The sequence below is a fragment of the Lepeophtheirus salmonis genome, chromosome 8 (genome assembly GCF_016086655.4).
Source record: "Lepeophtheirus salmonis chromosome 8, UVic_Lsal_1.4, whole genome shotgun sequence".
NCBI classification, from domain to species: Eukaryota; Metazoa; Arthropoda; class Copepoda; order Siphonostomatoida; family Caligidae; genus Lepeophtheirus; species Lepeophtheirus salmonis.
In genome coordinates, this window is record NC_052138.2 from 27141149 (window position 1) to 27167302 (window position 26154).

At 33.9% G+C, this 26154-nt stretch overlaps 1 protein-coding gene across 4 annotated transcripts in view; it reads right to left on the reverse strand.

The window, feature by feature from the left end:
* Positions 1–2347: 2347 nt before the first annotated feature.
* The window catches only part of LOC121123584 (uncharacterized), a 62182-nt gene continuing 38375 nt past the window's right edge, over positions 2348–26154 (reverse strand). For 3 of the 4 annotated variants that reach the window (XM_040718710.2, XM_071890473.1, XM_071890472.1), the window contains 8 exons: positions 23483–23706; positions 23276–23392; positions 6076–6331; positions 5862–6019; positions 5476–5806; positions 4978–5419; positions 4297–4921; positions 2348–3387 (listed from right to left, as the gene is read on the reverse strand). In XM_040718710.2, the coding sequence (XP_040574644.1) occupies positions 3104–3387; positions 4297–4921; positions 4978–5419; positions 5476–5806; positions 5862–6019; positions 6076–6331; positions 23276–23392; positions 23483–23666 (2397 nt within the window). In that variant the 5' untranslated portion in view covers positions 23667–23706 and the 3' untranslated portion in view covers positions 2348–3103. Of the gene's footprint in view, positions 3388–4296; positions 4922–4977; positions 5420–5475; positions 5807–5861; positions 6020–6075; positions 6332–23275; positions 23413–23482; positions 23707–26154 lie in introns of all 4 variants that reach the window. The other variant, XM_071890474.1, reaches the window with a different exon arrangement.

Below are 26154 nucleotides of genomic sequence, written 5' to 3' on the forward strand. Positions count from 1 at the left end.
GTGATTAGCAAACAAACAAACAGAGGCAAAATTATTACATTTGTTCAACTTTTTAGACAGAGTTAAGTATAATTTAATAATAATAAAGGTATTTTTAAAAATAAACTCACTAAAGTGTCTATAAGTTGTGCTCAAAAAGTAAGGTTACTTTTCAAATTTAGCGATCAATGTACATTTGGTATGCCCGATTTATTAAATTTTTTATGTTAGGCCACTCGCCACAAACATATATTTACTGTTTCAGCTATATAATATGTTTAGTTTGTTTAATAGAGGTATAACGCTTAGAAGTATTTTGGGTGTTCGGCGATTTTGTGCTATTGAAAAACATGGATAAAAAAATTTGCATCAAATTTTGTGTAAAAATGAAAATAAGTGCTCCAAAACACTTGAAATGTTGAAAGTGGCATATGGGGAAACTGTTATAAATAAAAAACAAATGTTCATAAGTTGTACAAATTCTTCCAAGATGGCTGGAAAGATACCAATGTCGAGCCTCACCCTGGACACCCAAGAACTTTGAAGCAGTGAAGAAAATTGTTTTTGAAAATAGTCGGACAAGTTGCTGAGGATATTAACATATCGGTTGGTTTGTGCCATGTTTTTTTTTCGAATGTTTTGGGGATGAGAAAAAAAAAACTTCCCAAAACTGAAGAAACCTATGAAAGGACGTATGGCAAAAAATTGCCGAAATGCAAAATACTTATAACCATTATCCCTCTCACCAAACTAATCTAAACATATTATATAGCCAAAAAAAGTATATATTTGTTCTTTTCCAAATGTACTAACATAAAAAAATAAAAACATCTAGCATATTAAATATACATTGCCCGGGAAATTCGAAAAATAACCTTAGTTTTTGAGCACATATCATATATCATAGCGAGAAAGAAATTTCCATAAAAATGAGCTTGTGAATATACATATAAATTTCTCAAACTGAACAAAGCAAATAATTATTTAAGGCACCAAACAAACAAACAGATGTATTTATAAGATCTCGTCTATTTTTGAGTGCCAATAGTATGAATAAATTACCTTATAATATTAGAATCATGCAACTTGGGCCATAAATTAATGCAAATCTGGTATATTAAAAAAAATGTTAATCAAAAATTAAGAAGATGAAAAATTCCAATTTCCTCTGTTAATTCCTAAATGGGCTATTATCTAATATACTTCTTTCTATCAGATTTAGCTTTAATATTATACTTGGTGGTATGGGTTAAAATACCTAGGAAAATTAACTATCTTATCTTAAGTATTCCTAATATACTCTATAAGTCCACAGCTATTCCCTCGCTCGCTAACAAGGCAATAGAATAAGATAATTGTAGAAGTTATTTCACTGGAGGAAAAGAACTAAAAAGGACCTAGGAAGTGGGTTGGCCTGGCTGTCAAGAATTATACCAAAAGTATCTCAGAAAAAATTTATTGATCTATGCAAGAATGTGGACACTGAATGTGGTTCGTCCATTTCCTCTACGTCGATCTATAATTGGTTGATGCTAGGGAATAACATGAGTAATGAAATGAATTCGATAGATTTCCCATCCATGGTAGTTAGCCAAAGAATTATTTGGAAATGTACTCGAATTTCACATATTCCTCAACAGTTGACATTGTGCATTGGAATTATGGCAAAAAGTTTTTCTTTAAAGATAATTTAGAACCACAAAGGCTAGAAATGGAGATTTTATCGAGAAATATTATTAGAATTCACAATATTCGCAATGGCTCGGTATTTAGTTACGGAAAATGTATTTTTCCACTTAAAAGAGCAGCATTGAATAATTTGCCACCTATACCGTGACACTTGATAATAAATTATTCGTCTCGAACAAAAACAGAAACTACAAGAGGATATGATTATTTTCTGGAGTGACTAGATTTAACTTGTGAATGGACAAACATAATTATGCTCTCAATCTCGAGCAAAAAGGATGGGAAAAAATTTAACCCCCAATTTCAAATTTCATCAGGCTTGCATATTTATTGCAATACTCCCTGTATGGATTTTGGTAAAATGTTTAATTCGACAATTCACACTTTTGCCAGTTACCCGGCTTTCGAAATTGTAAAATAGTTTATTTGAACATACTATTTCAAGCTACAAGAACTTGATTGGAGAAAAATTAACTATTGCAGAGCCCATCATGGTAGAAATCTTGGAACAATAGTGATTGAGACTGCAATAAGATATTCATCCTACTTAGTATATATTCATCATATTGGTTTAACTTCATGGATCTATGTTGGAACTGTAATAAGATATTACCCCTCTTGTTCAGATAAAAGTTTAAAGTTTCCGCACTATTGGTCCGAAATTTTAAAAAGTTAAAAATTTAAGTTTTAGAATTTTAGTTTATTGTTGTTTCCTTTTTTTGTTTTATTTTTCCAATAGTTTTAGTTGGTTAATTAATTTCACAATTTAGTTCCTATTCATTTTAAAAGCCGTGCATTTGTAGTCATCTTTTTGAATGATTTCAAAAAAGTAAAGATATATTTTAGTCAATTAATTTTATTAATCATTTTGTGTCTCAAATATCAGAAGTGTTTTGATGGGGATAGCTTATTTGTCTAGAAACCTAATTATAAACTAAAATGTTTATTTATATATGTTATGTTTGTAATCTCCCTAGAATAAATAAAGTTAACGAAATAAAAATAAAAAAAAACAAAAAAACTCCGTACTTGCTTTTGTGTTGACGGAGTACAAATTTAAAATAAATAAGCAATCTGCCAAAAAAAAATAAAAATCGATACAATTTTTGATCAACCGTCTACCAAAATCTCGTGGCTCACAAAGAAAAAACCACCATTAAAAAAGAAGGATCCCCTAATGTCACAGAGCGCCATCTATAAATAATTATAAGTTATGACAGTAAAGTAAATAAAATATTCTATGATACAGTTAAAGTAGTCATTTTGAACTTTTTGTTCTGTTGTAGTAATCCACATGCACTTGACACACATAAAAATCCTCCCAATATTGACACATACAGTTGAATCACCTATGTACAATACTGACATTAAAATTCCTTAGTATTAGAGGCAGCAGCATTCTTTGGCATAAGACACGGATGAGAAGAGTGAAGATTTAGCCACTATTCGTGTTTCGAACAGGTGGAATGGGTGGAGGAGCTGGGATTTTTGACTCATTGGATGATGACTCCCCATTTGAGAAGCTATATCTTTGCCAACGTGGATCAATCACAGAGTTTTTATCCAACTTAAAAGTGGGATATTCATTTTGACTTGATTCCCCATACTTTTGTGCTGCTTTGACAGCAGCTGCATTTGCTGCTGCCGTATAATTCAAGTTGAGTTTCGAGCCTCTATTATTTCTTCCGATGAATGAAGTTGTGGGGTTACAGTGGTCCACTGGAATAGAAACTACGTCATTATAAAAGTTTATTTTAATTAATTACGGGGAAGAGAAAAAGTTTTTAGAGCATTTTCAATCTCATTTTTGATAAGTTTAGTGAGTGAAATTAAAAAGTTCAAGTTACTTACATTGGCGTTTACTCCGCTCTGGCAAGACCACGTACTATGTGATTAAGACCCTATGGGTCAGTAATACCGCACTGTCTCGAGTCAGAAATCATTTGATGATTGGGGAACACTGTAAGGACAAGTCTAAGAGTGATAGATCAACCAAGTTGAACACCATAAAGATAAGGAAGGATTTTGAATAGAACCCAGCTACCTATGAAGTTTTGCCAAGTACGCCAAGATGAAGAGGATGGACAGGTCTGCAGTTGTCAAGGTCGAAAAAAGGTTGGTGGAAAGTCATTCAAGAGGATTGAGAGAACCCTCCTTCCATAACAACAACAAAAAAATAATTTGGGAGCGTTGTCAGGGACTTCTGAATGGCTTTAAAGTTAAAACAAAATTAAATTCGGATAAGTTTTTTTTTCTGAAGAAAAGACATTCACTCTGAACCCCGTCTACAAGAAGCAAAATGATCTGATGATTTACTTTTGTAATATTAGCATCAACATTAGGACTGTCAACAAAACCAAGCACCTGGGCACTGTGATGGTGTTAGGGATTTGAGCCTCAATGGGAGAAAAAACTATTTGTCCTGATTGCGCGAATGCTCTTTTTCTATCCACCGTGCTTATTATAATTTTTTGTTTATGTTTTATAAGTACCTATAATAAAGGTTGAGTACTTATGGTTTCAGTTTAAAAAAATTTAAATCACTATACTTATCAAAAAATGTAAATGAAAATGGTCTTAAGACTTTTTGCCGTCTTGGTAATTGAAAGAAATATCTCTTTCACTTACCTGAATCTTCCCCAGAGATTCTTTCATTGCTATATTCATTCATGCACGGCTCAGTTTGAGAATGGGATATTATAGTGGATTCCCTAATGTTCATAGACGAAGATGGATGGAGTTGCCTTGAGCTGGATGAAGAGGAATTAGATGACTGCTCCTGTTCTTCTCCTCCAGGGGAAGTTGTCGTAAAAGTGTTCATATTATTATTGACTCGACGGAGATTTACTCCAAGGGTCTCCATGGGTGGAGCTTTATAAGGGGGACAGCTCATGAAATATAGTTTGGGAATGTAAATGAGAACAAGAATAATGGTTGGTAGGGATACCAAGCCAAAACAGACAGTAATATCGTACCAATGAGAACCAAGAGAATTCGGGAAAAGAAGATATCCTGTGATCCATAATATCCACGATATAGCAATGGCAACTGATGCAAGAACGAAAAGAAATCCCTCTTTGTAGTTTCTTTTTGAGTTTATGATAAAAGGGGCAAGAACAATTTGTAAGAATAGGAGAATGGCTGGGTAAATCAAATAGCGAATAAAGGGAAAGCCTTTTTCCAGACATTCAGTCATTCGTAGTCTTCCCAGAAAGTTTGTTTCTGTATACGGACTGCTCCTTAAAAATAGTTCCTTCAAAATGAGTGGTATTAGTGAAACTCACAAAAATGTAAAAGCTGTTAACTCACTTGGAGAATCATTCCCAATTGAACTGAGAATATAAAAAATATCAATACCGCTTGTACAATTCCACTTATATGTCCTGGGAGTCCCTCAAAGTCTCCTGTAGCTAGCATGAAGGATCTTCCAAGAAGGGTAGCAAAGGTTAATGAGTACACACTTCCAACAGCAAAGTTCCTAGACTGGCAAACGGATTCGTTGGGACTCAGCCCAAATAAAAACAATGCCCCATATGTGAAGATGAGGCAAAGTAACAAAAACAGGGATAAATACTGGGATCCCTCAATCATAATGGAGCAGGATTTACATGCAATGAATACCCCAATTCCAAGGCAGGATACAATTCCCATACATGCGATAGTTAGTATAGATGTGAGCCATGTTTCGAATCGCCAGTTGAGTGCTGTTGTGGCGGATATTGGATCTAGGTTAAGACATTGTGGAGGCATTCTGAAAGTACATATATTTATATATTAACTCGGGAAGATAAAAAGCAGCTTTTTTACCCATAGCGTGGAGCTTTTGGAGCAAATAGATCCGTTGCGTTTGGATATAAGAAGACTCTTTCTTTCCGGAACTCTCCAATGATTTTTAAATGATCTTCATTGAGTTGATATAAGTAAAACTTTGGTTTTTGTGAACGAATCCCCAATGTAAGAGAGTAGTCTTCATCCTTTCTATACGAGTCAGTTTTGCATTTTGGCTCGAATAATGGAACTAAAGCTTCAACAATAGATGAGGTAAAAGGAACTTGAACATCTAGTTGTAAGGCCTTCATCAGTTCTGGACTCTCCATAAATGCTTTTTCAATTATATAGATGTCAGGAGACTCTGGAGCTAACGAATTATAAACAAAAAAAAGTGTTAATTTGCATAAATATGGACAACTTACCACGAAGGATTTGGCGGCTTATGTTCTCAATTCCTTCCATGGGAAGCACAATCCACTCGGCATTGCAATTGGAGGGAATTTCCAAAACAGAATCCATGTTTTCGAGTATTGCGATAGCATCAGACGTTTCCTCAAATAGAGGCTCCATCAACTCTTGTCTATCAAAAGATAAATTTAATTTATTTTAAGAATCTAGTACAAATAATATATTTACTTTTCAAAGTCCAGAGTGTGAGTTTTATCTAAACAAATCCCTTCATCAGAGGAGAGCTCCAGAAATTCCTTTGTCATTTCTTCAAAAGGCGTAAAGATGCTCGCCTTTTCCCATGAGAGTTTGTTCATCAACCCCATTGCAGCTCGGATTGTGGGTGCAATAGAGGGCACTTTGACTCGCTCAACAAGTATGTGTGGTAAAACGGGATGGATCCGATTGTAAATTTCAGAGTAATCTCTTGTATATAATAGAATAACTAAATGGAATGAGAAATAATATTTAATAATTATTAATTTTGTTAAAGACTCAGTTGGGCGTATTTTGTATATGTGTTATGAATTTGACACTCATGTATCAGAATTTGATCATTTGCAGCGTGTTTATTAATTTTACTTAGAAAATAAGAATAATATAGTTTCAGGTCTGATCAGGACATGTTTTACTGACACTATAATTTGTCAGCTTCAAAACTTTGAGATGTTATTTCGGGTACATTGTATAAGTTTGTCCTCAAGTTATACCTTATCTTTCTATCTAAAAATTAGAGACAGCGACAGCAGAAAGTTGAAATTCAATCCTCGAGTCCTTTTAATAATATGAAAATCACTTGTGGGCTAGGAGGAGAAGGCTCAATCAATCAAAATTGCTAGAATAATTTTTCACATAGGATAAGACTAACATTGGAGCTTGTACGGTATACTTATATTAATGTATATTTATATTCATTTTCTGTTGCAGGAGTTAATGGATTGGATGACATGGAAGTTCCTTTCCATCATACCTATTACGCCAATCTGTAATTATACTGTAATGGTTCATGTGGTAGATACAGGAAAAAGTCGTAGTTTAATGAGATGGGATCTCCTCCAGCATCATTCCTAAGTCAGTACACGGATCAACTCCGAGTCCTTCCCCCGGAATACAAACTGATAAACACGTTTTCTTATCCTTTGATAATATACGAAGGGTAACAGTAAATAAACTAAAAATTTGCCAGATTATTGATTCATATTTTTATAATAGATGCAGAAAAAATAATTAGAATGGAACTACAATGGGAAGAGGTTCAAATATGTCAAAATGTAGTCTAAAAAACCATCTTTATTTATTCTTTTACACAATATTTTTATATTTGGTCCGTCAACAAATAGTAAGGTGGAATGATTTATCTCAAAATGGAATTTGGATTGCATTATATTATTTTTCTTTGAATTATTCTCAATTTATATAGATAAATTATTCTTATTACCCTTTGCAGGCGCCACAAATTGCTCGGAGCCAATACAAACCTCTTAAATAAAATAATAGTTTTTAACTATAGGTAATTGATACTATCATTTCATTTTGATCTATTAAAATTACACAGTTATTATGTAATTATAAGTAATATAACTTCGGGCATTTAAATCTTATAATATACCACAGAATACTTATATTTTAGTCTTTCTATTATAAGTGTAAAAAATGACACCATAAATAACATATCAATCATCCATAGAATATTTAATTATTGCAAGATTCTCATCTCAAGTACTGCAGATCCTTCATATAAAATTATTCATCTATTCATTAGTTACAATCGCAATTTTGTTTTGTTTTAGATTGTTTTATGCTGACGCACCTCATATATCAAAGCACCATTTAGTATATTCTTTTCAATAAAATGAGTTCTGAAAGGAAGGCTTTTTAAAGCTATTTTCATGAGACTCTAATATTGATTTCCCTAAGGGATACTAATATTTTTATCATAACTCGACAGAATCATTTTATTATTATTATTTTCTTTTTTTTTTGGGGGGGGGGAATTTAGTTAGAACCACATTCTGAGAGTACAAGTGAATTATTTCGTTGACAGTGATGGATATTTTGACGACTTTTTATTTATTTAATATCTTATTCATAAATAAAGTATAATATTCTGTGTATTAGGCACGAGTAACGAGTAACATAACATCAACCCCCTCCCCAAATACAAACTTCTTAATTACAAAACTTATCTCATTAAGGACTTTGCAAAGTTGTTTTTATATAGAAATACAATGACAAAACCATATAGGGACAAAAGTTTATAAATATTTTCTCAACAATTAATTTTTTGTTTCAAATAAGGGAACAAATGCTTTTGTAGAGTTAGATTTAAGTATGAATGAAACATAACTTTTCAAAAATAAATCCTCCAAATATAATTTGCCAAAACTCAATTTTACATTAGGGTTGACCGGTACCTTTATCGGTACTATAGGTGTACCGGGGTATCGATGCATTTAAAACGGTACTTTACTAATTTAATAGTGGATTTAATTTGTTTGTAGCGTTTTACTAACGATAACAATTTTGAACCATTAGAGAGGAGAGGAGGGAAAATAAAAAAGAGACCCCCCATATTACTATAAAATGTATAACAATGGATAGAATGTACCAGAAACAATATTTGAGGCCACGTAGCTCACTCCTAAAAAGTTTTACCTGAGGCACTGGGTCGTCTTTGGTATGTACCAAGGTACATAGAAATACAAGGTTATGCCATCATGTAATCGGGCTTGTATTTTCAATTTGATGTACCATGCCAACTGCTGGGCAAGACAGACAGATTTTGACGTCATAGAGTATAATAACGGCATATTAACAGCAAATAATACTAGAAATTATATTAATACACGTAATTTTTTGACGGTACTATTAAAGACCATGGTGGAAGTCTGACATCAGTCAGAAAAGTGTTATGGAATAACCTTCTATTTTTATTAACTTTGGAGTGTACTATATAGACGAAGAAGACGCTGTGCAAAGAGTGCAACAACAAAAAAAAAGCGCTTGCCAATGTTTTTGTGAATGCAAACAACTTGAAGTTAGATGTATCATGATGAAAATCGTGTGTATGTTGAGCATGTTTAAAAACCCCCGAAAATCAACATTGTAACCCTGACAATTTGAAGAATGCTTTGGAAGAGAGCGGCTTAGTTGCCCTGACATTTCATTAGATCTACTGGAAACAGCTGTGACAGTTGCAAGAATTACTGCGTTGTCGATTGTCAATTCTATTCTGAGTTCAAGAAGGATTTACAATTATACCTCTACATCAAATTCTCAGTGTTACTCTTCTTTTTGATGAGCAGACATGAATTTCAATCAGGTTTTGAATATAGTTGAGTGTAGTAGTAAAAGTAATTTACTAAACAGGAAACAAAAAATAACGACAACAGCTCAAGATCAGAAAATTCAATCTTCAAATTACAAATTGACAGTTTTGTGACTGTTTGAGCGATCCTCAAAGATGAACACACCAGAAAAGAGAAAATATTACATATTTGACAGTTTTTTTTTTCAAGCAAAGCAAAAACGCAACCCAGGCGGCTAAAAATGCAAATAGTGTTTAAAATCCTGATATTGTATGAGATAAACAGTTTTGATTATCATGGGGTAAACATTAATTGATTTTTATGAATTTTTTTAATCCATTAAAAATTACGGATTTCTTTATATCTCACCTTATATATGAAATGTTGTCCACTGTAGGCCACAAAACCAGAAGTGATGGGTTAAATTTTTTTTCTCATATTTCTTGAGATAAAGTAAATCAGGAACCCACCATCGCAATTCAAGGGAAATAATTTGTTGACTAGTGTAATTTAAAAAAAAAAAGGTTGTTCTAGTTATATAAAGTTACAAACTATTATTTCTTAATCTTAACGCATGGTTAGTTCAATTGTAAAATATATTTTCTAGAGAAGTAGTTATTCCTGTGCCTTTGACCATACAAAGAATATTTATCGTAAAAAAACAATTAGAAATTGCTCGGGCTAAAAGCTTTAGAAAGCCTTGATTGATTGATGGACGACGTACAGATTGCTATATTATGTGATTGAATACATTTATGGAACATTTATCGATCCCACAGAGACAGAATATATTTGCTCTTAACCAATCTGAATAACTATTGAGTCAATAACATGAGTAAATAGGAGGTTAATGTCGTATTTTATGTTTTGACAATAATTATGATCTTTATTATCGCACTAAGAATTTTTTTGGGATATGAAATTAAACATACCCATGTGCAGAAGATTGCCTGTAAAATATTGCTCCCTCGAATACTTGCATATGTATCATATTATCGAGTGGTCCATTAAAATCTGAACAGTTTGAATTTTAAAATTCATCAAGATATAATTTATTAGTTAACATTAGGATATCAACAAAATTAATACTATAAATAGATGGGTGTCTGAGATCTCTTAATCATTAATGTAGCTGCCCTTAGCGGTAATGATTACTATCAGGCCACATCACTGGTTGACAGTGGCCTGGAGGCTCTTGGTGCTTGGATCACGGATACTGCAGGCCTTCCATTCCAGGGGTTGGCACCAGGGCTGTGGGGGGTTGAAAGTATTAAAAAAGAGTTCAAAAGAGTCTTTCAACGGAGGAGATGGGTTTCTTTCATTGGTGTTATTATAAATGACCTCTCCACCCTCACAATACTCTTTCCAACAATTTTTTAATAGCTCTCTGGAGAGTCTGGTGGGAAACCAATCCTAAGATTTCTTGCATGGACCTAATGGGTTTTAGGTAATTGGCCCAGGTTGTTTTCTTTAACTCCTCCGGGTCCAATTTGGCCTTTTTGACAGAGCCCTACTTCTTCTCCAACGTGTCGGACTTGCTGGCGATGTAGACAATGGTCCAGGAGACGCCGAACTTCATGGAGTGTGCAGATGGAAATTCGTACATCTAGTGCAAGTCTCCTTTTCTCTACTTGTACGTAACTAGATATCTCAGGTTTGCTTTGTTTTGTAACTAATTGTTTATGCTTTAATATATACAAATATTAATTAATTTCAATCACTAAACCCCAGTTAATTAATGAGGTCTACCAGTACCTGCAATTATACTACATTTATAGTGATTCATCTACTGATATATACCCTCTTCATATAGTTCTTACCCATCTAATAATCCATTGATAGTGTTTCCATCTGGCGTCCTCCCATTTTCTACAAACCGGTTTTAAGATAAGCACACGTATGTAGAGTAAATCCGGTAGGAATATCACTTTACCACATCAGTTGCTCATTACTTACGACTAGATACCCCGGTCTTCTTTTAATCAGGAACAAAAACGTTGTTCACTTTTGTTTATTTGTGGAATTTAAATGATTTTCCGGAAGCATTGTGACCCGGAAGTGGCCAAAGTCGTCGGAATTACTGCTTTTATAATGAAACTGAAACAAAAAAACAACTACATAAACTTATTATATAGAACCACGGTGGCTTTCAGATAATGTTATAATTGTTATTACTGTTATAACTAATAGATTTATTTGGTAGTGCAGAAAAACGCGAACTGTTGATTAATGTTTATTTTCTCATTACTATGGAAAGTTTTAGTGATTATTTTGATATTCTGTTTCTGGTATCCTTTTTTCCATAAACAATCTATACTAAACATTTAGTCATTTGATCGCTCATGATGAGCAAGCAACAAGCAAAAAGACAGCGCATCTAAGATCTCATAGATGCTGGAGTTGATGTGATGAATATTACGGAAAATTGTTATGTATTCTAGGAGCCTAGTTTTTAAGTTGACCAGGTAAAAAAAATGGAGTAGACTTCTGCAGGATGTCAGGAAGTGAAGGGCATATTTTACGGAAGGATATGAAGTTATTTTTAAGTTTTGAGAAGAATATAAAGAAGGATCCCACTAGCCTCGCCAACGACTTCTCAGTGGCTTCTAGGACCATCAGAAGGGCTATTCAGCACAACTTGGGTTTATTTTATTCCACAAGGACTTCACACCACCTTCTGACAGAGGGCATAAAAGCCAGGAGGCTCGAGAGGTGCCAAAAAATCCTTAGATGGATCAAGGCTAAAGGGTCAATTGTGAAAATTTTCTCAGACACTAATATTTTCACAGTTGATCAATTCCACAACCGCTGGAATTACCGCTGCTTTACGGAAACAAAAGAAAAGGTCCAAGGGGCTTAACACAACAAATATTCGGCCCAAACAATTGTCTTTCACGTTGTGGCTTCTGATGGAAAAAGATGCTTCCGTTCTTTTACAAGACTGGACAGAAAATCATCCAAAAGGCCTACTATAAGGTGCTTAGGAACACCATCTTGCCATGGCTGAAGACCAACTACCCAGAGGGTAATAACAGTTGGACTCAGGACGGTGCCCCCTCTCACAGGTCAGCCAAGTGTCAACAGTTCTACGCAGTTCACATGACCGATTCTGAGATATGCGCCCTTCCCCACTAGATTTGAACCCATTGGACTTTTCTATATGGGCGCTTTGGAGAAGTAAACCAACACGACCTCACACCCAAATGTGGAATCATTGAAGTCCTCCATAATGGCTGCATGGGACAACTTGCATGGACTTCATGCGACGTGTAAAGGCTGTGATTGATAATGAAGGTGGCCATATTGAGTGAAAAAAGTTCTGCAAAAACCATATCTACATGTTTTCTTAACATTATTTTTTTTTTGCGTATTATTGAAAATATAAAATTATTGAAGCATTTCTAAATCCAGCTTTTTAGTCCAGGTTTTGCTGCCCTACACTGTAGCATAATTGGGAATAGTATGCTATGCACCTCCACGAAAAAAATGTGAGAGATGTTTAATCCTTCTTTCGTGCAACGACTCTGAAGAATGTTCCCAGCACCCATTTGGTGGAAGAATGGAAAATATAGACTAATGAAGAAAACTTTTTTGTCTTCTTACGTCAATTCCAAATTTTTCCATAATCTTCCAGAGTGGTTTTATCTGCCAATTTTGAAACACATAATAATTAACAAGGATAATTACGAACTTCTCAACTCACTCAATCAATATTATAATAAACAAAAGCTACAATAGAATATAATGCACTTAGGCCTGAGTTTGTAGAAATGAGAAGAAAAAAGGAAGAATTGAACTGTCCTCCTTTTAAATACCCTTGTTTAGGAGAAATTTAGTTTATCGCGGTCTCTCAAAGTTACCATAATTATTATAACATTCTCTTAGGTGTGGTTTTTATGCTCACCACAATTTAGACAATATTCTTTACGGTTTTAAACTTTTAGGAGAAGGATTCCGGTTGCCCAGGGTTAGGATTCACATATCTATAAAATCCTTCCACAAAGTTATTTGAACTCGGACATTTCTCTTCCAGTCGAATACTTCCTCTTTGGCTTCCCTTTTTTATTGAAAGGGAAACCAATCAAATAAACAGAAGAATATAAATCGACTTACATAGAGGATTATCTCATGATATGAATAGATAGATTTAGGTCAAGGCCAAAATGTGCACCAGCCTCCGGATTTAAATACGAAAATCATCGATTGTCAATATATAGCATGTCAAGAAATTGAGGTCCTCTTTTTTAATTTGCCGTTTCTCTAAAAAGAAGTGCAAAAATGAAAAGGGGAAAAAATATAAAAATACAATCACTTAGAGACTCTGAAAAATATGTATCGACCCAAATTTATGGTACGAAAGCAACCTTTATGCATTTTATTTTCTTCAGTGAAATTTACACATGACTATTAAAAAATATGATGTCACGAAATGTTGAAGGAGCACTCCTTGTTTCCCCTTGAAAAATCACGTCTGGGGTCTTATGAGCTTCATTTTATACCTCGAGGACAAACTGTGACGTCTTCATACCATATTCAAGAAGTGTCTTTGCGATGCAAAGGAGCCGAGAAAACAGATCAGTTCTGACGCAGAAAATGTTACCAGACATGTCAATAGCCATTTTCCAGCAAGAAGGAGCTCTTGCTCATAGCTCTCACGTGGCTCAAGCATGGCTTCAGGCTAATTTGGGCTCATTTGGGGAAAAGGGTACTTGGGCTAGCAACAGTCCAGAGTGGTTTCCGATGGAAAATCTATGATCCATTATCCTAAATAAGACAAATGACCGCCTGCAGTCAATGAAGAAACTTTCACCCAAAATGTAAAATTTGCCTAGCTGCAAACCTGAGATGAAACTTTGGATAATTTAATTAATTGTATGCCCAGACGCATTAAAGAATGTATGAAATTTAAGAGGGCATATATTGCAAAATATAATTTTACCTCAATGCTAAATTTACTTTCATTTAAATGTGTTTAAAAAAAAAAGGACATCAATTTTTTGACATACTGTATTTTGCATAATACATGGTGCAGCAACATAACTTCGTTCTTCAAAAAGGCAACACAACAAGCTTTAAAAATCAAAAGAGTTTTACTTTTATTTCAAAATGGTAGTATACATTTCAAGTTTTATTTTACAGTTTTCAAAATCCTATCACATGGGTGACGTCCCCCATTCTTCAGTATTTTAATACTTGTGGATTTTTTCATTAATTGTATTTATTGATAAATAACTTTGATTGAGATCCGGAGTAGATATAGTCCTCAGTCATAGCATCCAGCAATGGCTAAAAGTAGAGTTGAGGGCCTTGGGGTTTGGATGACGTACTCTGCAGGCCTTTTGGGTACAAGTAGAGGGGTAGGAATCAGGGCTGTAGGGGCGTTAATGCTTAGCAGAAATGAAGGCTTCAAAATGGCGGCCGAAGGCCTGGAATCTGCTGCGGATGTAGTACTTTGTCACTCCGTTTCAGTGCTGACTTACAGTAGTCAAGGGTGTTTGCATCAGGGCTGTAGGGTGGCTGTAAGTGTCGAAAAAGAGTTGAAAAGAACTCAAAAGTATCATTCTAAAGTGTCTTGCAACGAAGGAAATTGATGGTTTCAAAATTGACCGCTCCACCCTCTCAAAGCCCTTTCCATCCACTTTTTGATAGCTATCTTGGCAGTCTGGAGTGAAACCCCAAGACCTCTTGTATGACCCCTCATGGATTTGAGGGGAGTGGCCTGAGATGTTTCTTTAGCTCATTGGGGGTACAGTTTGGCCTATTGACAGAGGTCATTTTCCTTTTCAACGTTTTGGACTTGCTGACAACGTATACTATGGTCTTGGAGACACCCAACTGCTTGGAGTGCACGAATGATAGTTTCTTGATCATGTTCAAGTGTCATTTTCACGAATTGTACAAAATCTAGTGAGCTCAGGTTTGTTTTGTTTATTAACTAATTGTTTATACTTTAATATATAGAAATAAGAATTAATCACTCAAAACTCATTAATTATTGAATTAGTAAGTGTTCAGATTTAAAGGGACCACCCGGTATGGCCTGACTGCCACGCATGATAAAAAGTGAATACGTTATGTTTCCACACCCTGTATATATGTACATTATACATACCTTTGCATATACTTTTCTATTTTAAAAAGTCATCTTATAAAGATTCTATTAAATTTCATACCTTAGAAATACATTTACTTTCTATGGCTTTAGAATACTAATGCCACATAGTTTTTATATAATTTCCTTTCAACAAATTATAAAAATTATCGTTTAAATATTTTTTTTAGGTGTTTTTAGGTAATTTATCATTTCTTTTGATTTTTGTAGGTATTCATGTTGAGTTTAGGTTTTGGAATATTTTCATAACATTGCGGTGTTACCTGATCCACACCTGTTTGATTTAGTTTAAAAAAAAATGTTTTTAGAGTTCCATTGATGTGGTAATCCGTCTATATAATATCTCAAATGTCTCCTGACTGAGTAAGTTGAGTTTTGATAAGATTTTTATTAAATGATATAATTTGGAACAAAAAACCTATAAAACGGTCTGCATTATTATAAAAAAAAAAAAAAAAATCCTTCCAAAAAACTACTTTTAAAGTTTTTATTCCATACTTTCTAGAAAATTATATAAAATTATTAATTTTATCCCCATAAAATTCTGCATTTTACAGTCTCCTCCGTTCTAGTTCCAACATTTTTGAAAATTACAAAAATCGAAATATTCCAAAAAATAAAATCATTTCTTTTTTCTATATGATTGGATAGCAAAATGTGGACTGTTAATTAATGTTCCTTTCTCATAAGTATAGGAATATTTAGTAATTATTTTTGGTTTAGTTATCCTTTGTGCCTGAACAAAGGATAATAAACTTTTCGTCATATCGTCATCATGAGTTATCGAAAAATCCAAAGGTAGCGTATCTTGGATCTCCTAGATGCTGAAGTTATGTGAGGATTATTGACATTGTAAAGTGCTGCAGGATCCTGGTTTTCAAGGTCGCCAAGATGAAGATTGGTGGTCAAGACCTCTCCAGGAAAGCAGGAAGTGGAAAAAACCATTTAATAATAAATATTATTTTTTTGGATTCTGCTCCAAAGATTTGAACCCGCTGGACTTTGTTGTGTGGGGCACTTTTGAGAGGGAAAACAACAAACTTCATACCCAAATATGGACTCACTGAAGGCCGCCATAGTGGCTGTATTGGACAACGTGTTTGAGGAATTTGTTATCAATTCCTGCAGGGCCTTCCGGCTACCTACAAAGGCTATAACTGATGCTGAAGGTAGCCATATTGAGTGATTAAGTTTGAAAATACCTTGTTTTCAAATTTTGTATAGTTTTTTTTTTTTTGTTATTTCTGAAAGAAAAAAAAAATATATATATATCCAAGTATTTCTAAGGTCAAATATTGAGCCTCGTTTTGCTGCCATCCCTTTATAAATGTTGTATTTGAAGGGAAATCAACGGATGGTCAACTCTCCGCTACTTTCATTCAAATCCTAATCCAAGTACTTTCTTGGAGCTTTCTAGCCACTCCAAGATTAAAATTGTAGCAATATAAAACTTTATTTACCCTTAGTCGTTGTTAAGTATAATTAGTAATGTAAATCGTGTGTATTTTTTAACTGGCCTTTTTTTCGAATTGGTAATGCGAAGAATGAATTTTCGTTTTCTTATCAGTTGGATGATTATTTAATTCCTTAGTAATTAACTTCATTTCCTATTAGATTCGGTTATATTCAAAACCTGATAGAATATTTGTGTGTGCTCATAAAATACAGAGCGTAATCCTGAGGGTTTGTTGCAGAGATATAATTGTATGTCCTTGTTGAATTCAGAGTAGAATCGGGGATCGACATAGGAGTTATACTAGCAAATGTCATGTCATTGTTTATATTCTTCTTCCCCTGCCTTGTCACAGCTGATTGTAGCTGATCTCCTCCAAAACATTCTTCAAATTGTCAGGGTTAACATGCTATTTTTCGTTTTTTTTTAACATATCAATTTTACACAGGATTTTTATCACCAATTATAGTTAAAAACGGTAAAAGCACCCTCAACTGTCTATCAAGGAAATCATCGATTCCTGACGTCTTTATTATTGAACTCATAGTCCGGTTGAATTATAATATACACATAGCTTTAGTTATCACGGCGTCTGCTTTTAGGTGAGCTCGAGTCCACTTTTCGCTACTCAACCCTGTATTTTTATTATTATTCAATTATAGGCTCGTTCTGGTTAATCCGGGCTATCTTTAACTGCATCCTGATCAATAAGGGAAGTATGTTGAGATTTGAAATTTACAATTCTAATAATACAAACGAAAAAAAATTATGGAATACGTTTGTCATTTTCGCCAATCATTCGCTCGATACGAGGCCTAAAGTATTTGTGTCTTTTGTAGAGGCGGTATGAATTTATCCTCATCTCAGTGTTTATGGCCCTGGAGACTTTTGCAGGGATTCATTGGGACTTTTTGGGAATTGGATACCCAGAAAATGACTTCAATGATCTTTTCAGGCATGCGTGGAATATGGGAGTCCATTTTTTATCACTCCGGGACTTGTGAGATTTTCTCTTATATACCCCTCCTCATTCCAACAGGTTGTAGACGTCGTAGACTGTACTATTTGGATACCTGATCATTGTTGTCATGTACTCTGATGTGTGTCCCGAGTAAGAAAGTTCGATGGTGGCGTTTCTCCGGGTCTTCTACATCGTAAATACTTGTTTTGAATTAAAAGTAGTGCAACTAACTTAAAGCTAAGGCTCAACCTCTCACTTTAAATTTGAAATTAATGAGTTAAATGCTTTTCATAATTGTTCAGGATATTGTTAAAGATGGTCCGGATTTATCTGAACGACCCTGTATAATGAATAATTTGAGTCTGTCGTTATTTTGATGTCCCAGAAAAGTGTCTCATGTTGTAACTCTCCCCAGTTTCAATCATTGCACTAACAAACAATCATTTTTGAGCTGTAATTTATACCAAATCACAATTTGTACACGACATATATTAGTATACAAAATAGTCCACCGCCCCCCTCTACTCTCCTCCAAAAAAACAAAAAAATGTTCCATATTGTACAAAAAACTTTATTAACCGCATACATATAAAACTTTTTGTTTATAAATACTCTAAAGAGAAATGTTTCTTTGTTTTATAATATGAGTATAGTTCCAAACAGGGGCGTCTTTTCTATTTCCGGGCCCTATACAAAACAGCTTACGGAGGCACTAAATCCCTATTTGAAAATTAATTTTTTTATAAACTATTTTCACTCTTTTTTTGTTTGTAGTTGTAACCTGAGCAGTGTCTTATTTTCGAAAGCCCTTATTATTATTCTCTTTTTTTTTTGGAGAGAGAACATCAAAGTATAAAGTAATCACTAGTGCGTGAAAGACGAAGAGTAACACTTAGAATTGGTTGCAGTCCAAGTTCGACTCGGAGTAAAATTGAGGATCGACATTGAATTAGTTCTTGACTACCGAGTGGTCAACTTTGAATTTTAAACTTCAACAGGATATATGTAATTTATTAATTAAAAATATAATTTCAGATGTGTGTGCGAGCTCTCTTAATCATTAATAAGTCCACCCTTAGCAGCAATGATGGCTTCCAGTTGACAACAGATGTACAGTAGCTTTTAGGGCCTTAGTGTCTGATGACATACACTTTTTAAAATATTTTTTAAAAACAGTATTTATTGAATGTTTTTTTTAAAGGATGATTTAATTCAGTTTGAGAATGACTTTTTTTTTAACTTTATTAATAAATTATATCGATATTTACTTTAATGATTGTTTTTTTATAAGAAAAAAAATATTCATTTTCGTTTTAAAATATATATTTTAAAAGAAAATATATCTTCCTATTTTGCTTTCAAATTTGCAAAGTGGTAAGCCCTGATTTCATATAAAGGATAGGGATTTTGTAGCATTTTTAACACAAACACGTGCAACTAATTAAAATTAAATTTCTGTTTATATCGCAAAGAAGTAGAACGTAAAGATGTTACCTAATTATAAGTAGTTAGTTAAAAGATAGTACTTTGATTAAATTAATAGTCTGCTAAAAAGTCATTAAATATTCTTGCTAAAGTTTGAAAAAAATGAAAATTTAATCATCACATAAACTTGAGTTATTTCAGTAAGTGAAAACACTTAGAAAGAGTTAAAATCCCTTTGTCTATAACCCATGCGTCATATTTATCTTTAATCTGAAGATTGTTTCACAAACTTTATTAAAATCTAGTTTATAAAAAAACAGTGAAAAGAAAACTTAGTTTATTTCCAGTGAATTATAACTAACTGAGGCCTCCATCTTCTTCCTGAATGCTCCACAAGCTTTACAGATGTAGTTTTCTCAAAATTCAGGCCTATACGTGCTTGAGAGCGGACTCTAATGATCTCACATACCCGTGAGGCTTAACTTTTTGATGTTTTCTTAGATGGAATAATCCTAAGGATTAAGATCGGAGGAGCTGGGAGACCACATGCTCTTGAACACCTTCAAAAATATTGATAACAGATGGATTTGCTACAAATATTGTATAAAATAAAGTCTTTCAGAGTCTGTGTTTGGCTATGGACAACCTCTTCTCCTTTGTGGTTGTTGAATGGGATGGTTCTTCCTCCTTGCTCTTGATTTAGCTTCCAAGTCATCCTTCATTATCCTTCAAAAACTTGCCCACATTTATCTTTTTGTCCATACTGCGAATCGTTTATGCTGGATTTCTAGCAAGGCGGTTTTTAACACGCATAATCATGGTCTTTGTTCTTACTGTTTGTTTCCGACCTTGGCCAGATTTTCTAGCTACTATTCTTTGGGTTTCAAATAACTTTTTAATGCCATATACGGCTGTCCAGCTAATCCTGATATCATTGGCTAGTTCGGTTAAGTTCTTCTGGCACGAGGGCATTTCCAAAATAATATTTTTTTTAGCTTGTATCTTGTCGTCTTTGAAGATACAGCCAATATTTAAAGATAAAAAACAATTGTAAATGATTATTTGAATAAAGCAAAACCTCACTTTTGTAAAAAAAAAATATCAAACTCGAGTTGTGCGCATTTCTTTAAGTATAAACTTAAATTTGATGCATATGGTATCTAATATCTTTGCTAAAAATAATTGGTCATTTATTTTTGGATATTTATTGTCTCCTGTTTTTTAAATTTATTTTTCCTGATTATAAGAATATACCCGACCAACTACTTGCCTACCATCCCTTATTTCCTTTAATATAAAACGACCATCAGTCATGCCATATGGAACTTTCTGGGCATATTAAAAAAAAAAAAAAAATGAAAATTCGACATGGTAACCCTGAAAATTTGAAGAATGTTTAAAATGAGAGCGGCTTAGCTACAAGTGGCTGTGACAAAAGGGGAGGGAGAAAAGGAAATATACGAACACATTGGCAAGAATTACTCTGATGTCGATCCTCAATTCGTCTTGGAGTCCATCAAGGACTTACAATTATTCCTCCACAAAATAATCCTCAATGTTACTCTCTGTCTTTTATGAACACATTCGAATGTTCAATCAGGTTTTGAATATAATTGAATGTAGCAGAAAAGGAATTAAATTATAATTACATCAGCTGAGGAAAAGAAAATTTGCTCTTCAGTTTGCCAACTCCAAAAAACGGATATGTATAATGTTACAAAACTTTTGATAAATAATACACTGTTTTACAAAAAAAAAAAGATATTTTCTTTTTCTTTGGATAAAATAAGAAGAAAATATTCCCTTTAGTTAAGTGATAAAAAGTTCTTTACAGTACTTTACACATATCATATGAAAAATGGACATGACTTTCGAATCCAAGTCGAGTTGAAAGTCTTATAAAGTTTTATTTTTGACCAACTAAATCACCTTATATATTTCCATTAGTAGTTTATTTTGGAAATTAAAGAAGGATTTTAATTAAAGCAATTGTGTAATGAATGCTTTAAAGAATTAAAATAACTTTTTAATCGAATAATATTCTGATAATATAAAATAGATAGATCAACGAAAAGTATATTTTGATTCTTTAAGACATTCATTATACGGTTTTTTTACTTAGGATGCGGCCACAAGGAACTTGACCAAATTACTAATTAATCAGTATCAAAAGATTGATACTAAGATATCAGTCCTTTAAATTAATTAGGAGTTGACCAACTCCAGCAAGTTCCCTAGTGTCAACCTTATCAAGGGAAGGATCATTGCCAACATCTTTGGGTCTTCAAATTGATGTTTTTACTTCATAAAATGAACAAATTTCCATTGAATCTTGATTTAACTTCATCAAATGATTTAAATAGTATAAAAAAGACTTAACAAATGTATTGGTTACTACTTGATGCCAATGATAAACCGTGATATTTGAATTGAACTTAAGTAATATCTACTTAAAATAACTATGAAATAATTAAAATGTTACAATTTTTTTTTTTTTTTTTGGATTGATTTAGGACGATAAAAGTAGGATTCATAGAAAAAACATCTTATTATTTCCACTCTAATTAGATAACTTATTATCTACGATATGGATAAAAGACTGTATAATAATTTAATAACGTACATATTAGGGTCGATTATAAAATAAAACTATGGATAAGAGGGATATATTTTTGACAGAGAGTTAGGTTCAAGTACTTTTATTAGATAAAAAACTTGGTTGTTTAGATACCCAAAACGGCTAAAATCAACAATACTGAACTAATATGAAAACATTTAAAAAAATAACTTTCCATACTTTTGTACACTCAAAACATATTTCTTACTACAAAACTTTCATATTAATACTTCTCTGTAGAGTACAAAATAAATTGAAACATTCATGGCTATTTGGTATTTTTCTAATCAATGGCAAATAAGCAAATACTCTAGCAAACCCAACTCAAAAAGGCTAGTGATTATATCAAGGACACCATTAGAGGACGGGACGGGTGGAACATACTTAGAGTTCTAAATCCAAAGTGTTTTTTTAGAGTGGAAGTTTTTATACCGTTGGCAAGCTGAACAGTGTTTTTATTGTATTTGCTGTTATCATTATTCCTTAACCTTTGAGAAGGGAACATCTAAGTATTAAGGGATTTTTCTCATGAGAGAAGGAGAAGTAACATGGAAGATTTGAAAGAGAATTATAAGTTTAGCTGTAAAAAGTATGATCTCCCGGTAGGTTAAAACAAGGAAACAAAAAATTAACTTGCTCATCCTGATAATTTGAAGAATGTTTGGGAGGAGAGCAGCTTAGCTGTCATGACGTTTGATTAAATTAGCTGCGAGCAGAGTGGAATTCAGTATCGACGTTGAAGGCGTTCTTGTCTTTTTCCTTTGCTAGATACGGAATGATATTTGTATTTATCCTCTTTCCCTCATAGCTGGTCGCAGCTTAAATAAGGAAACACTATGACAGCTAAGCTCTTCTCCTCCAAAACATTCTTCAAAAAGTCAGGATTAGTGATCACCATGCTGATTTTCGGTTTCTCTATTTTTCTAGCAAATCGACTGATTATATTTTCTACAACTCTACAAAAGGATATCAACAAAAAATGTCTATTTGCCTATGCAAATAAATTAAAAAAATGAACGTGGTAATCCTGACAACTTGACAAATGTTTGGAAGGAGATTTAAGATTTAGTCCTTATTGGATTCAGTGTAGAGTTCGATTATTGCCATCACAGTAACTCCTGCTTAAGTTCCTGTTAATTTCCTTCCTCCCCTCACAGAGGGTTACAGTTGATCTAATGAAACATCATGACGTCTAAGCTGCTTTCATCCCAAACATTCTTCAAATTGTCAAAGTTACAATGTTGATTTTCAGTTTCTTTTTGATTACATATAGGGATATCTTTCCGGTTTTTCCGGAACTCAAACAACTCCCACCACCCTTCTCCAGATTTTCAATGTTTTATGTAATTAGAATTAGGATCCGGTAGACTTCTAGATTTTCAGTTTTTTAATATTCATGTTAAATAAACGTCTTTAAAAAAAGTCATAAAGAAATTCCTTAAAAAAACATCAATTTCATAATAAAAAGTCTAAAAAGATGTTTAAACATAAAACCTTTAATAAAATAGCTTACCAATAGTATCTTCATCGACGGAGGACGTGTCATTGAGGCCAGACTCTGCGAATATGGATGTAAGGATTTCATTTACAGTCTCTGATATCCCTTCTGAACAATCAATGATCTCCAACTCTAAAAGTGGTAATAAATTTCTAAAATACATTTTTTAACCCAGGGATATTTTTTGAATAAAAGATTCTGAATTTCTTAATTCTCTCTCACCAATATCCGTTATGTTGCAATGCCTTGTGAATGACAGTCTATCCTGTGTCCAATTGAAGATGTCTTCTAGTTCAGAGCCCTTGTCAGTCACTCCAAGAAGTCGAACGGACTTATTAGGAGCTTCTTTTCCTTTCACGGAAGTGAAGGACATCCAAAGGGTGGCACTCGCCAGAAGGATTAACATGATTTAAAGACCTTCTTCCTGGTTGTTTTTTTCAACGAAACTGAAAGATAAAAAAATGTTCTATTAGTCCACTTAAATGAAGACCTACATTAGTTGTATGTTGGAAAAGCAAAAATCAACGACAACAACAAGAGAAAAAATAAAATAGAAAAGTTATTCAGTACATGCAAATATTAAATCCATAACTCAAATATTTATTCACATAAGTTCGAAGTATTATAATTATAAAAATATTCCAACCACAATATTTAGGGATGTATCGGGTCAAAAAGTTTGGAGGTCTGATGCCTTTCTAAATTTTAAGAATACGTCGGACTCGGACGCAAAAACCGTTTCATAGAAAACTCTTTTACCAATGACGTCATCATAAATCAATATTTTATATACTTTGTTAGGCTCTACATCTTGCTTTTCTACCTCGAGCAGAACACACACCAACAAAGATCTGACTATTTACAAAGTAAGGAAGGGCATGCATGATGATATTGGTATTGAGAGGAACCACGCATCCCGATGAGTATCAAACACTCAGCATCGGTGATGAGCTTGGGGTTTGTTACATCCAGTGGACTGGCGATGCCACTGATTCAAAACAGGGTACACCCTCAACGCTACTGACTACGTCGACATGTTGAGGACTTAGTTGATTCCCTAGGTCAGGAACTAGATGGAAATATGATACTTCAACAAGATGGTTCACTGGCACGCACAGCAAAAGTTACACAGTCTTGTAGAGATCAATATTCCTTCTTGGCAGAAAATAATGTGGCCTCCATAATAGCTAGATGGCAACCATCTCGACTTTTCCTTTTGCCCACATGTCGACTCCAGAACCTACTGGACAAGGGCACCAAATCTCATAGCTCTGAAGGGTTCCGTTGATGAGCATTGGAATTCCATGTGCCCTGATTATATTATTACCCATGTTAGAGCTTCTGGCGGCCCATCAATGCCATTGTCAAAGTTGATGGAGACTACGTTGAAGATTGGAAATTGCAAAACATATGCCAACATTTGTACAATGCTTAGTTAATCAAGATTAAATTGTTTACGAAATAAAACTTACCAAAATTACAGGTTCAAAGCATCTATTTTTTAATTACGCACCAGGTAATTAGGCCCAAAAATACTTAAAGTATCTTAAACTAATTCAAATGGCTTTACATAAACTTCTATAGCCCTCCTCCACGGTTTCGCATGGCCAAGTGGAGACTACGATCCCAGGATTGGCTCCAGGAGCACTAATACAACTGGGTGTGCAAGGATACTCGGCCTCCTACCTCCCCCGACCTTAATCCAATCGATTATTTTGTGTGGAGCTACCTTCATTCAAGGCGGTGTAAAGGTACTTACACCACTAGGAAGTCCCTGATGGACTCCATTGTCCTAAAAATAAAAAAATATCTATGTGGTTTTTGTTTCAGGTCCTGCACGCTGTTATTGATACCAACAGAGGCTCCATTGAGTGAGATATATTCTCAATGATTGAATACGCTGCTCAGTGTTGTTATTTAATAAATCATCAAAATGACTATTCTATGTTTATTTAAAGTGTATAGATCAAAAAATTCCTGATTTCGTTGTTATACCTTGCACAAAAACAAACTTTGTATATACAAAATGAAGAAATTTAAAAAAAAACACTAAATTATCGATCGTAGAAAAACCCGTTCAGGGAAACCTTTCATGGGAGAAGGAACTTTATTCGTGATGAAGGAAGAGCCCTTCTATATTTATATCAATTTTTTATCATATATATAAGTTGTGTACATGTTACGATTTCTGTAAAAGTTGCAACTTGTACAAGTTTCAGTTTTTTTTTGCACAGAGCACAGTTGGAGTTTTTGGTAGGATCCTGGCGATTCCAAAAGAAGGACGGAGTCTATGTTTGGAGACATTGTCGACTTTGGCACCCAAGTACAATTTAAAATAACTATCGTATTTTCCCAAGATTTTAAAAGGACCCAAGAAGGTTGGAGAAAGAGATTCTCTGATTGTCTTATTTTTAACAAAAACGTTGTCAGCCTTGCCCAGACGATTGTTGAACATTTCTCTCTAGGTTACTCGTGGGGAGAACGTGAACCATGTCCTCCATCGTCTCAAACAAGTGCCCCATATCGGCATCTACCTTAGGAATAGGAAACGAATCGAAGAAGCCCGAAGGGAAAGATCGTGAGTAACCAGTATGTAAGTGGAAAGGAAAATATTTAGATACTTGATCCATTGTTACTGAATTCCTCATTCCCCACAAAACAACAGGCAGATCATTCATACAATTTTCTATCTCTTCTAGTATCCGTACAACTAGCCCAGTTTTTAGAGATCTGTGGAACCGTTCAATAAGCCTGTCTGATTCAGGATGATATGATGTGGTCGTCCTATTCGCGATTCCATGTGCCCTGCAAACACACGTCCAAATAGCACTTGTGAATTTTGTCCCCCTTTCTGAACAATGATGTCAGGTACTCCAAATCTTGATATCCAACCG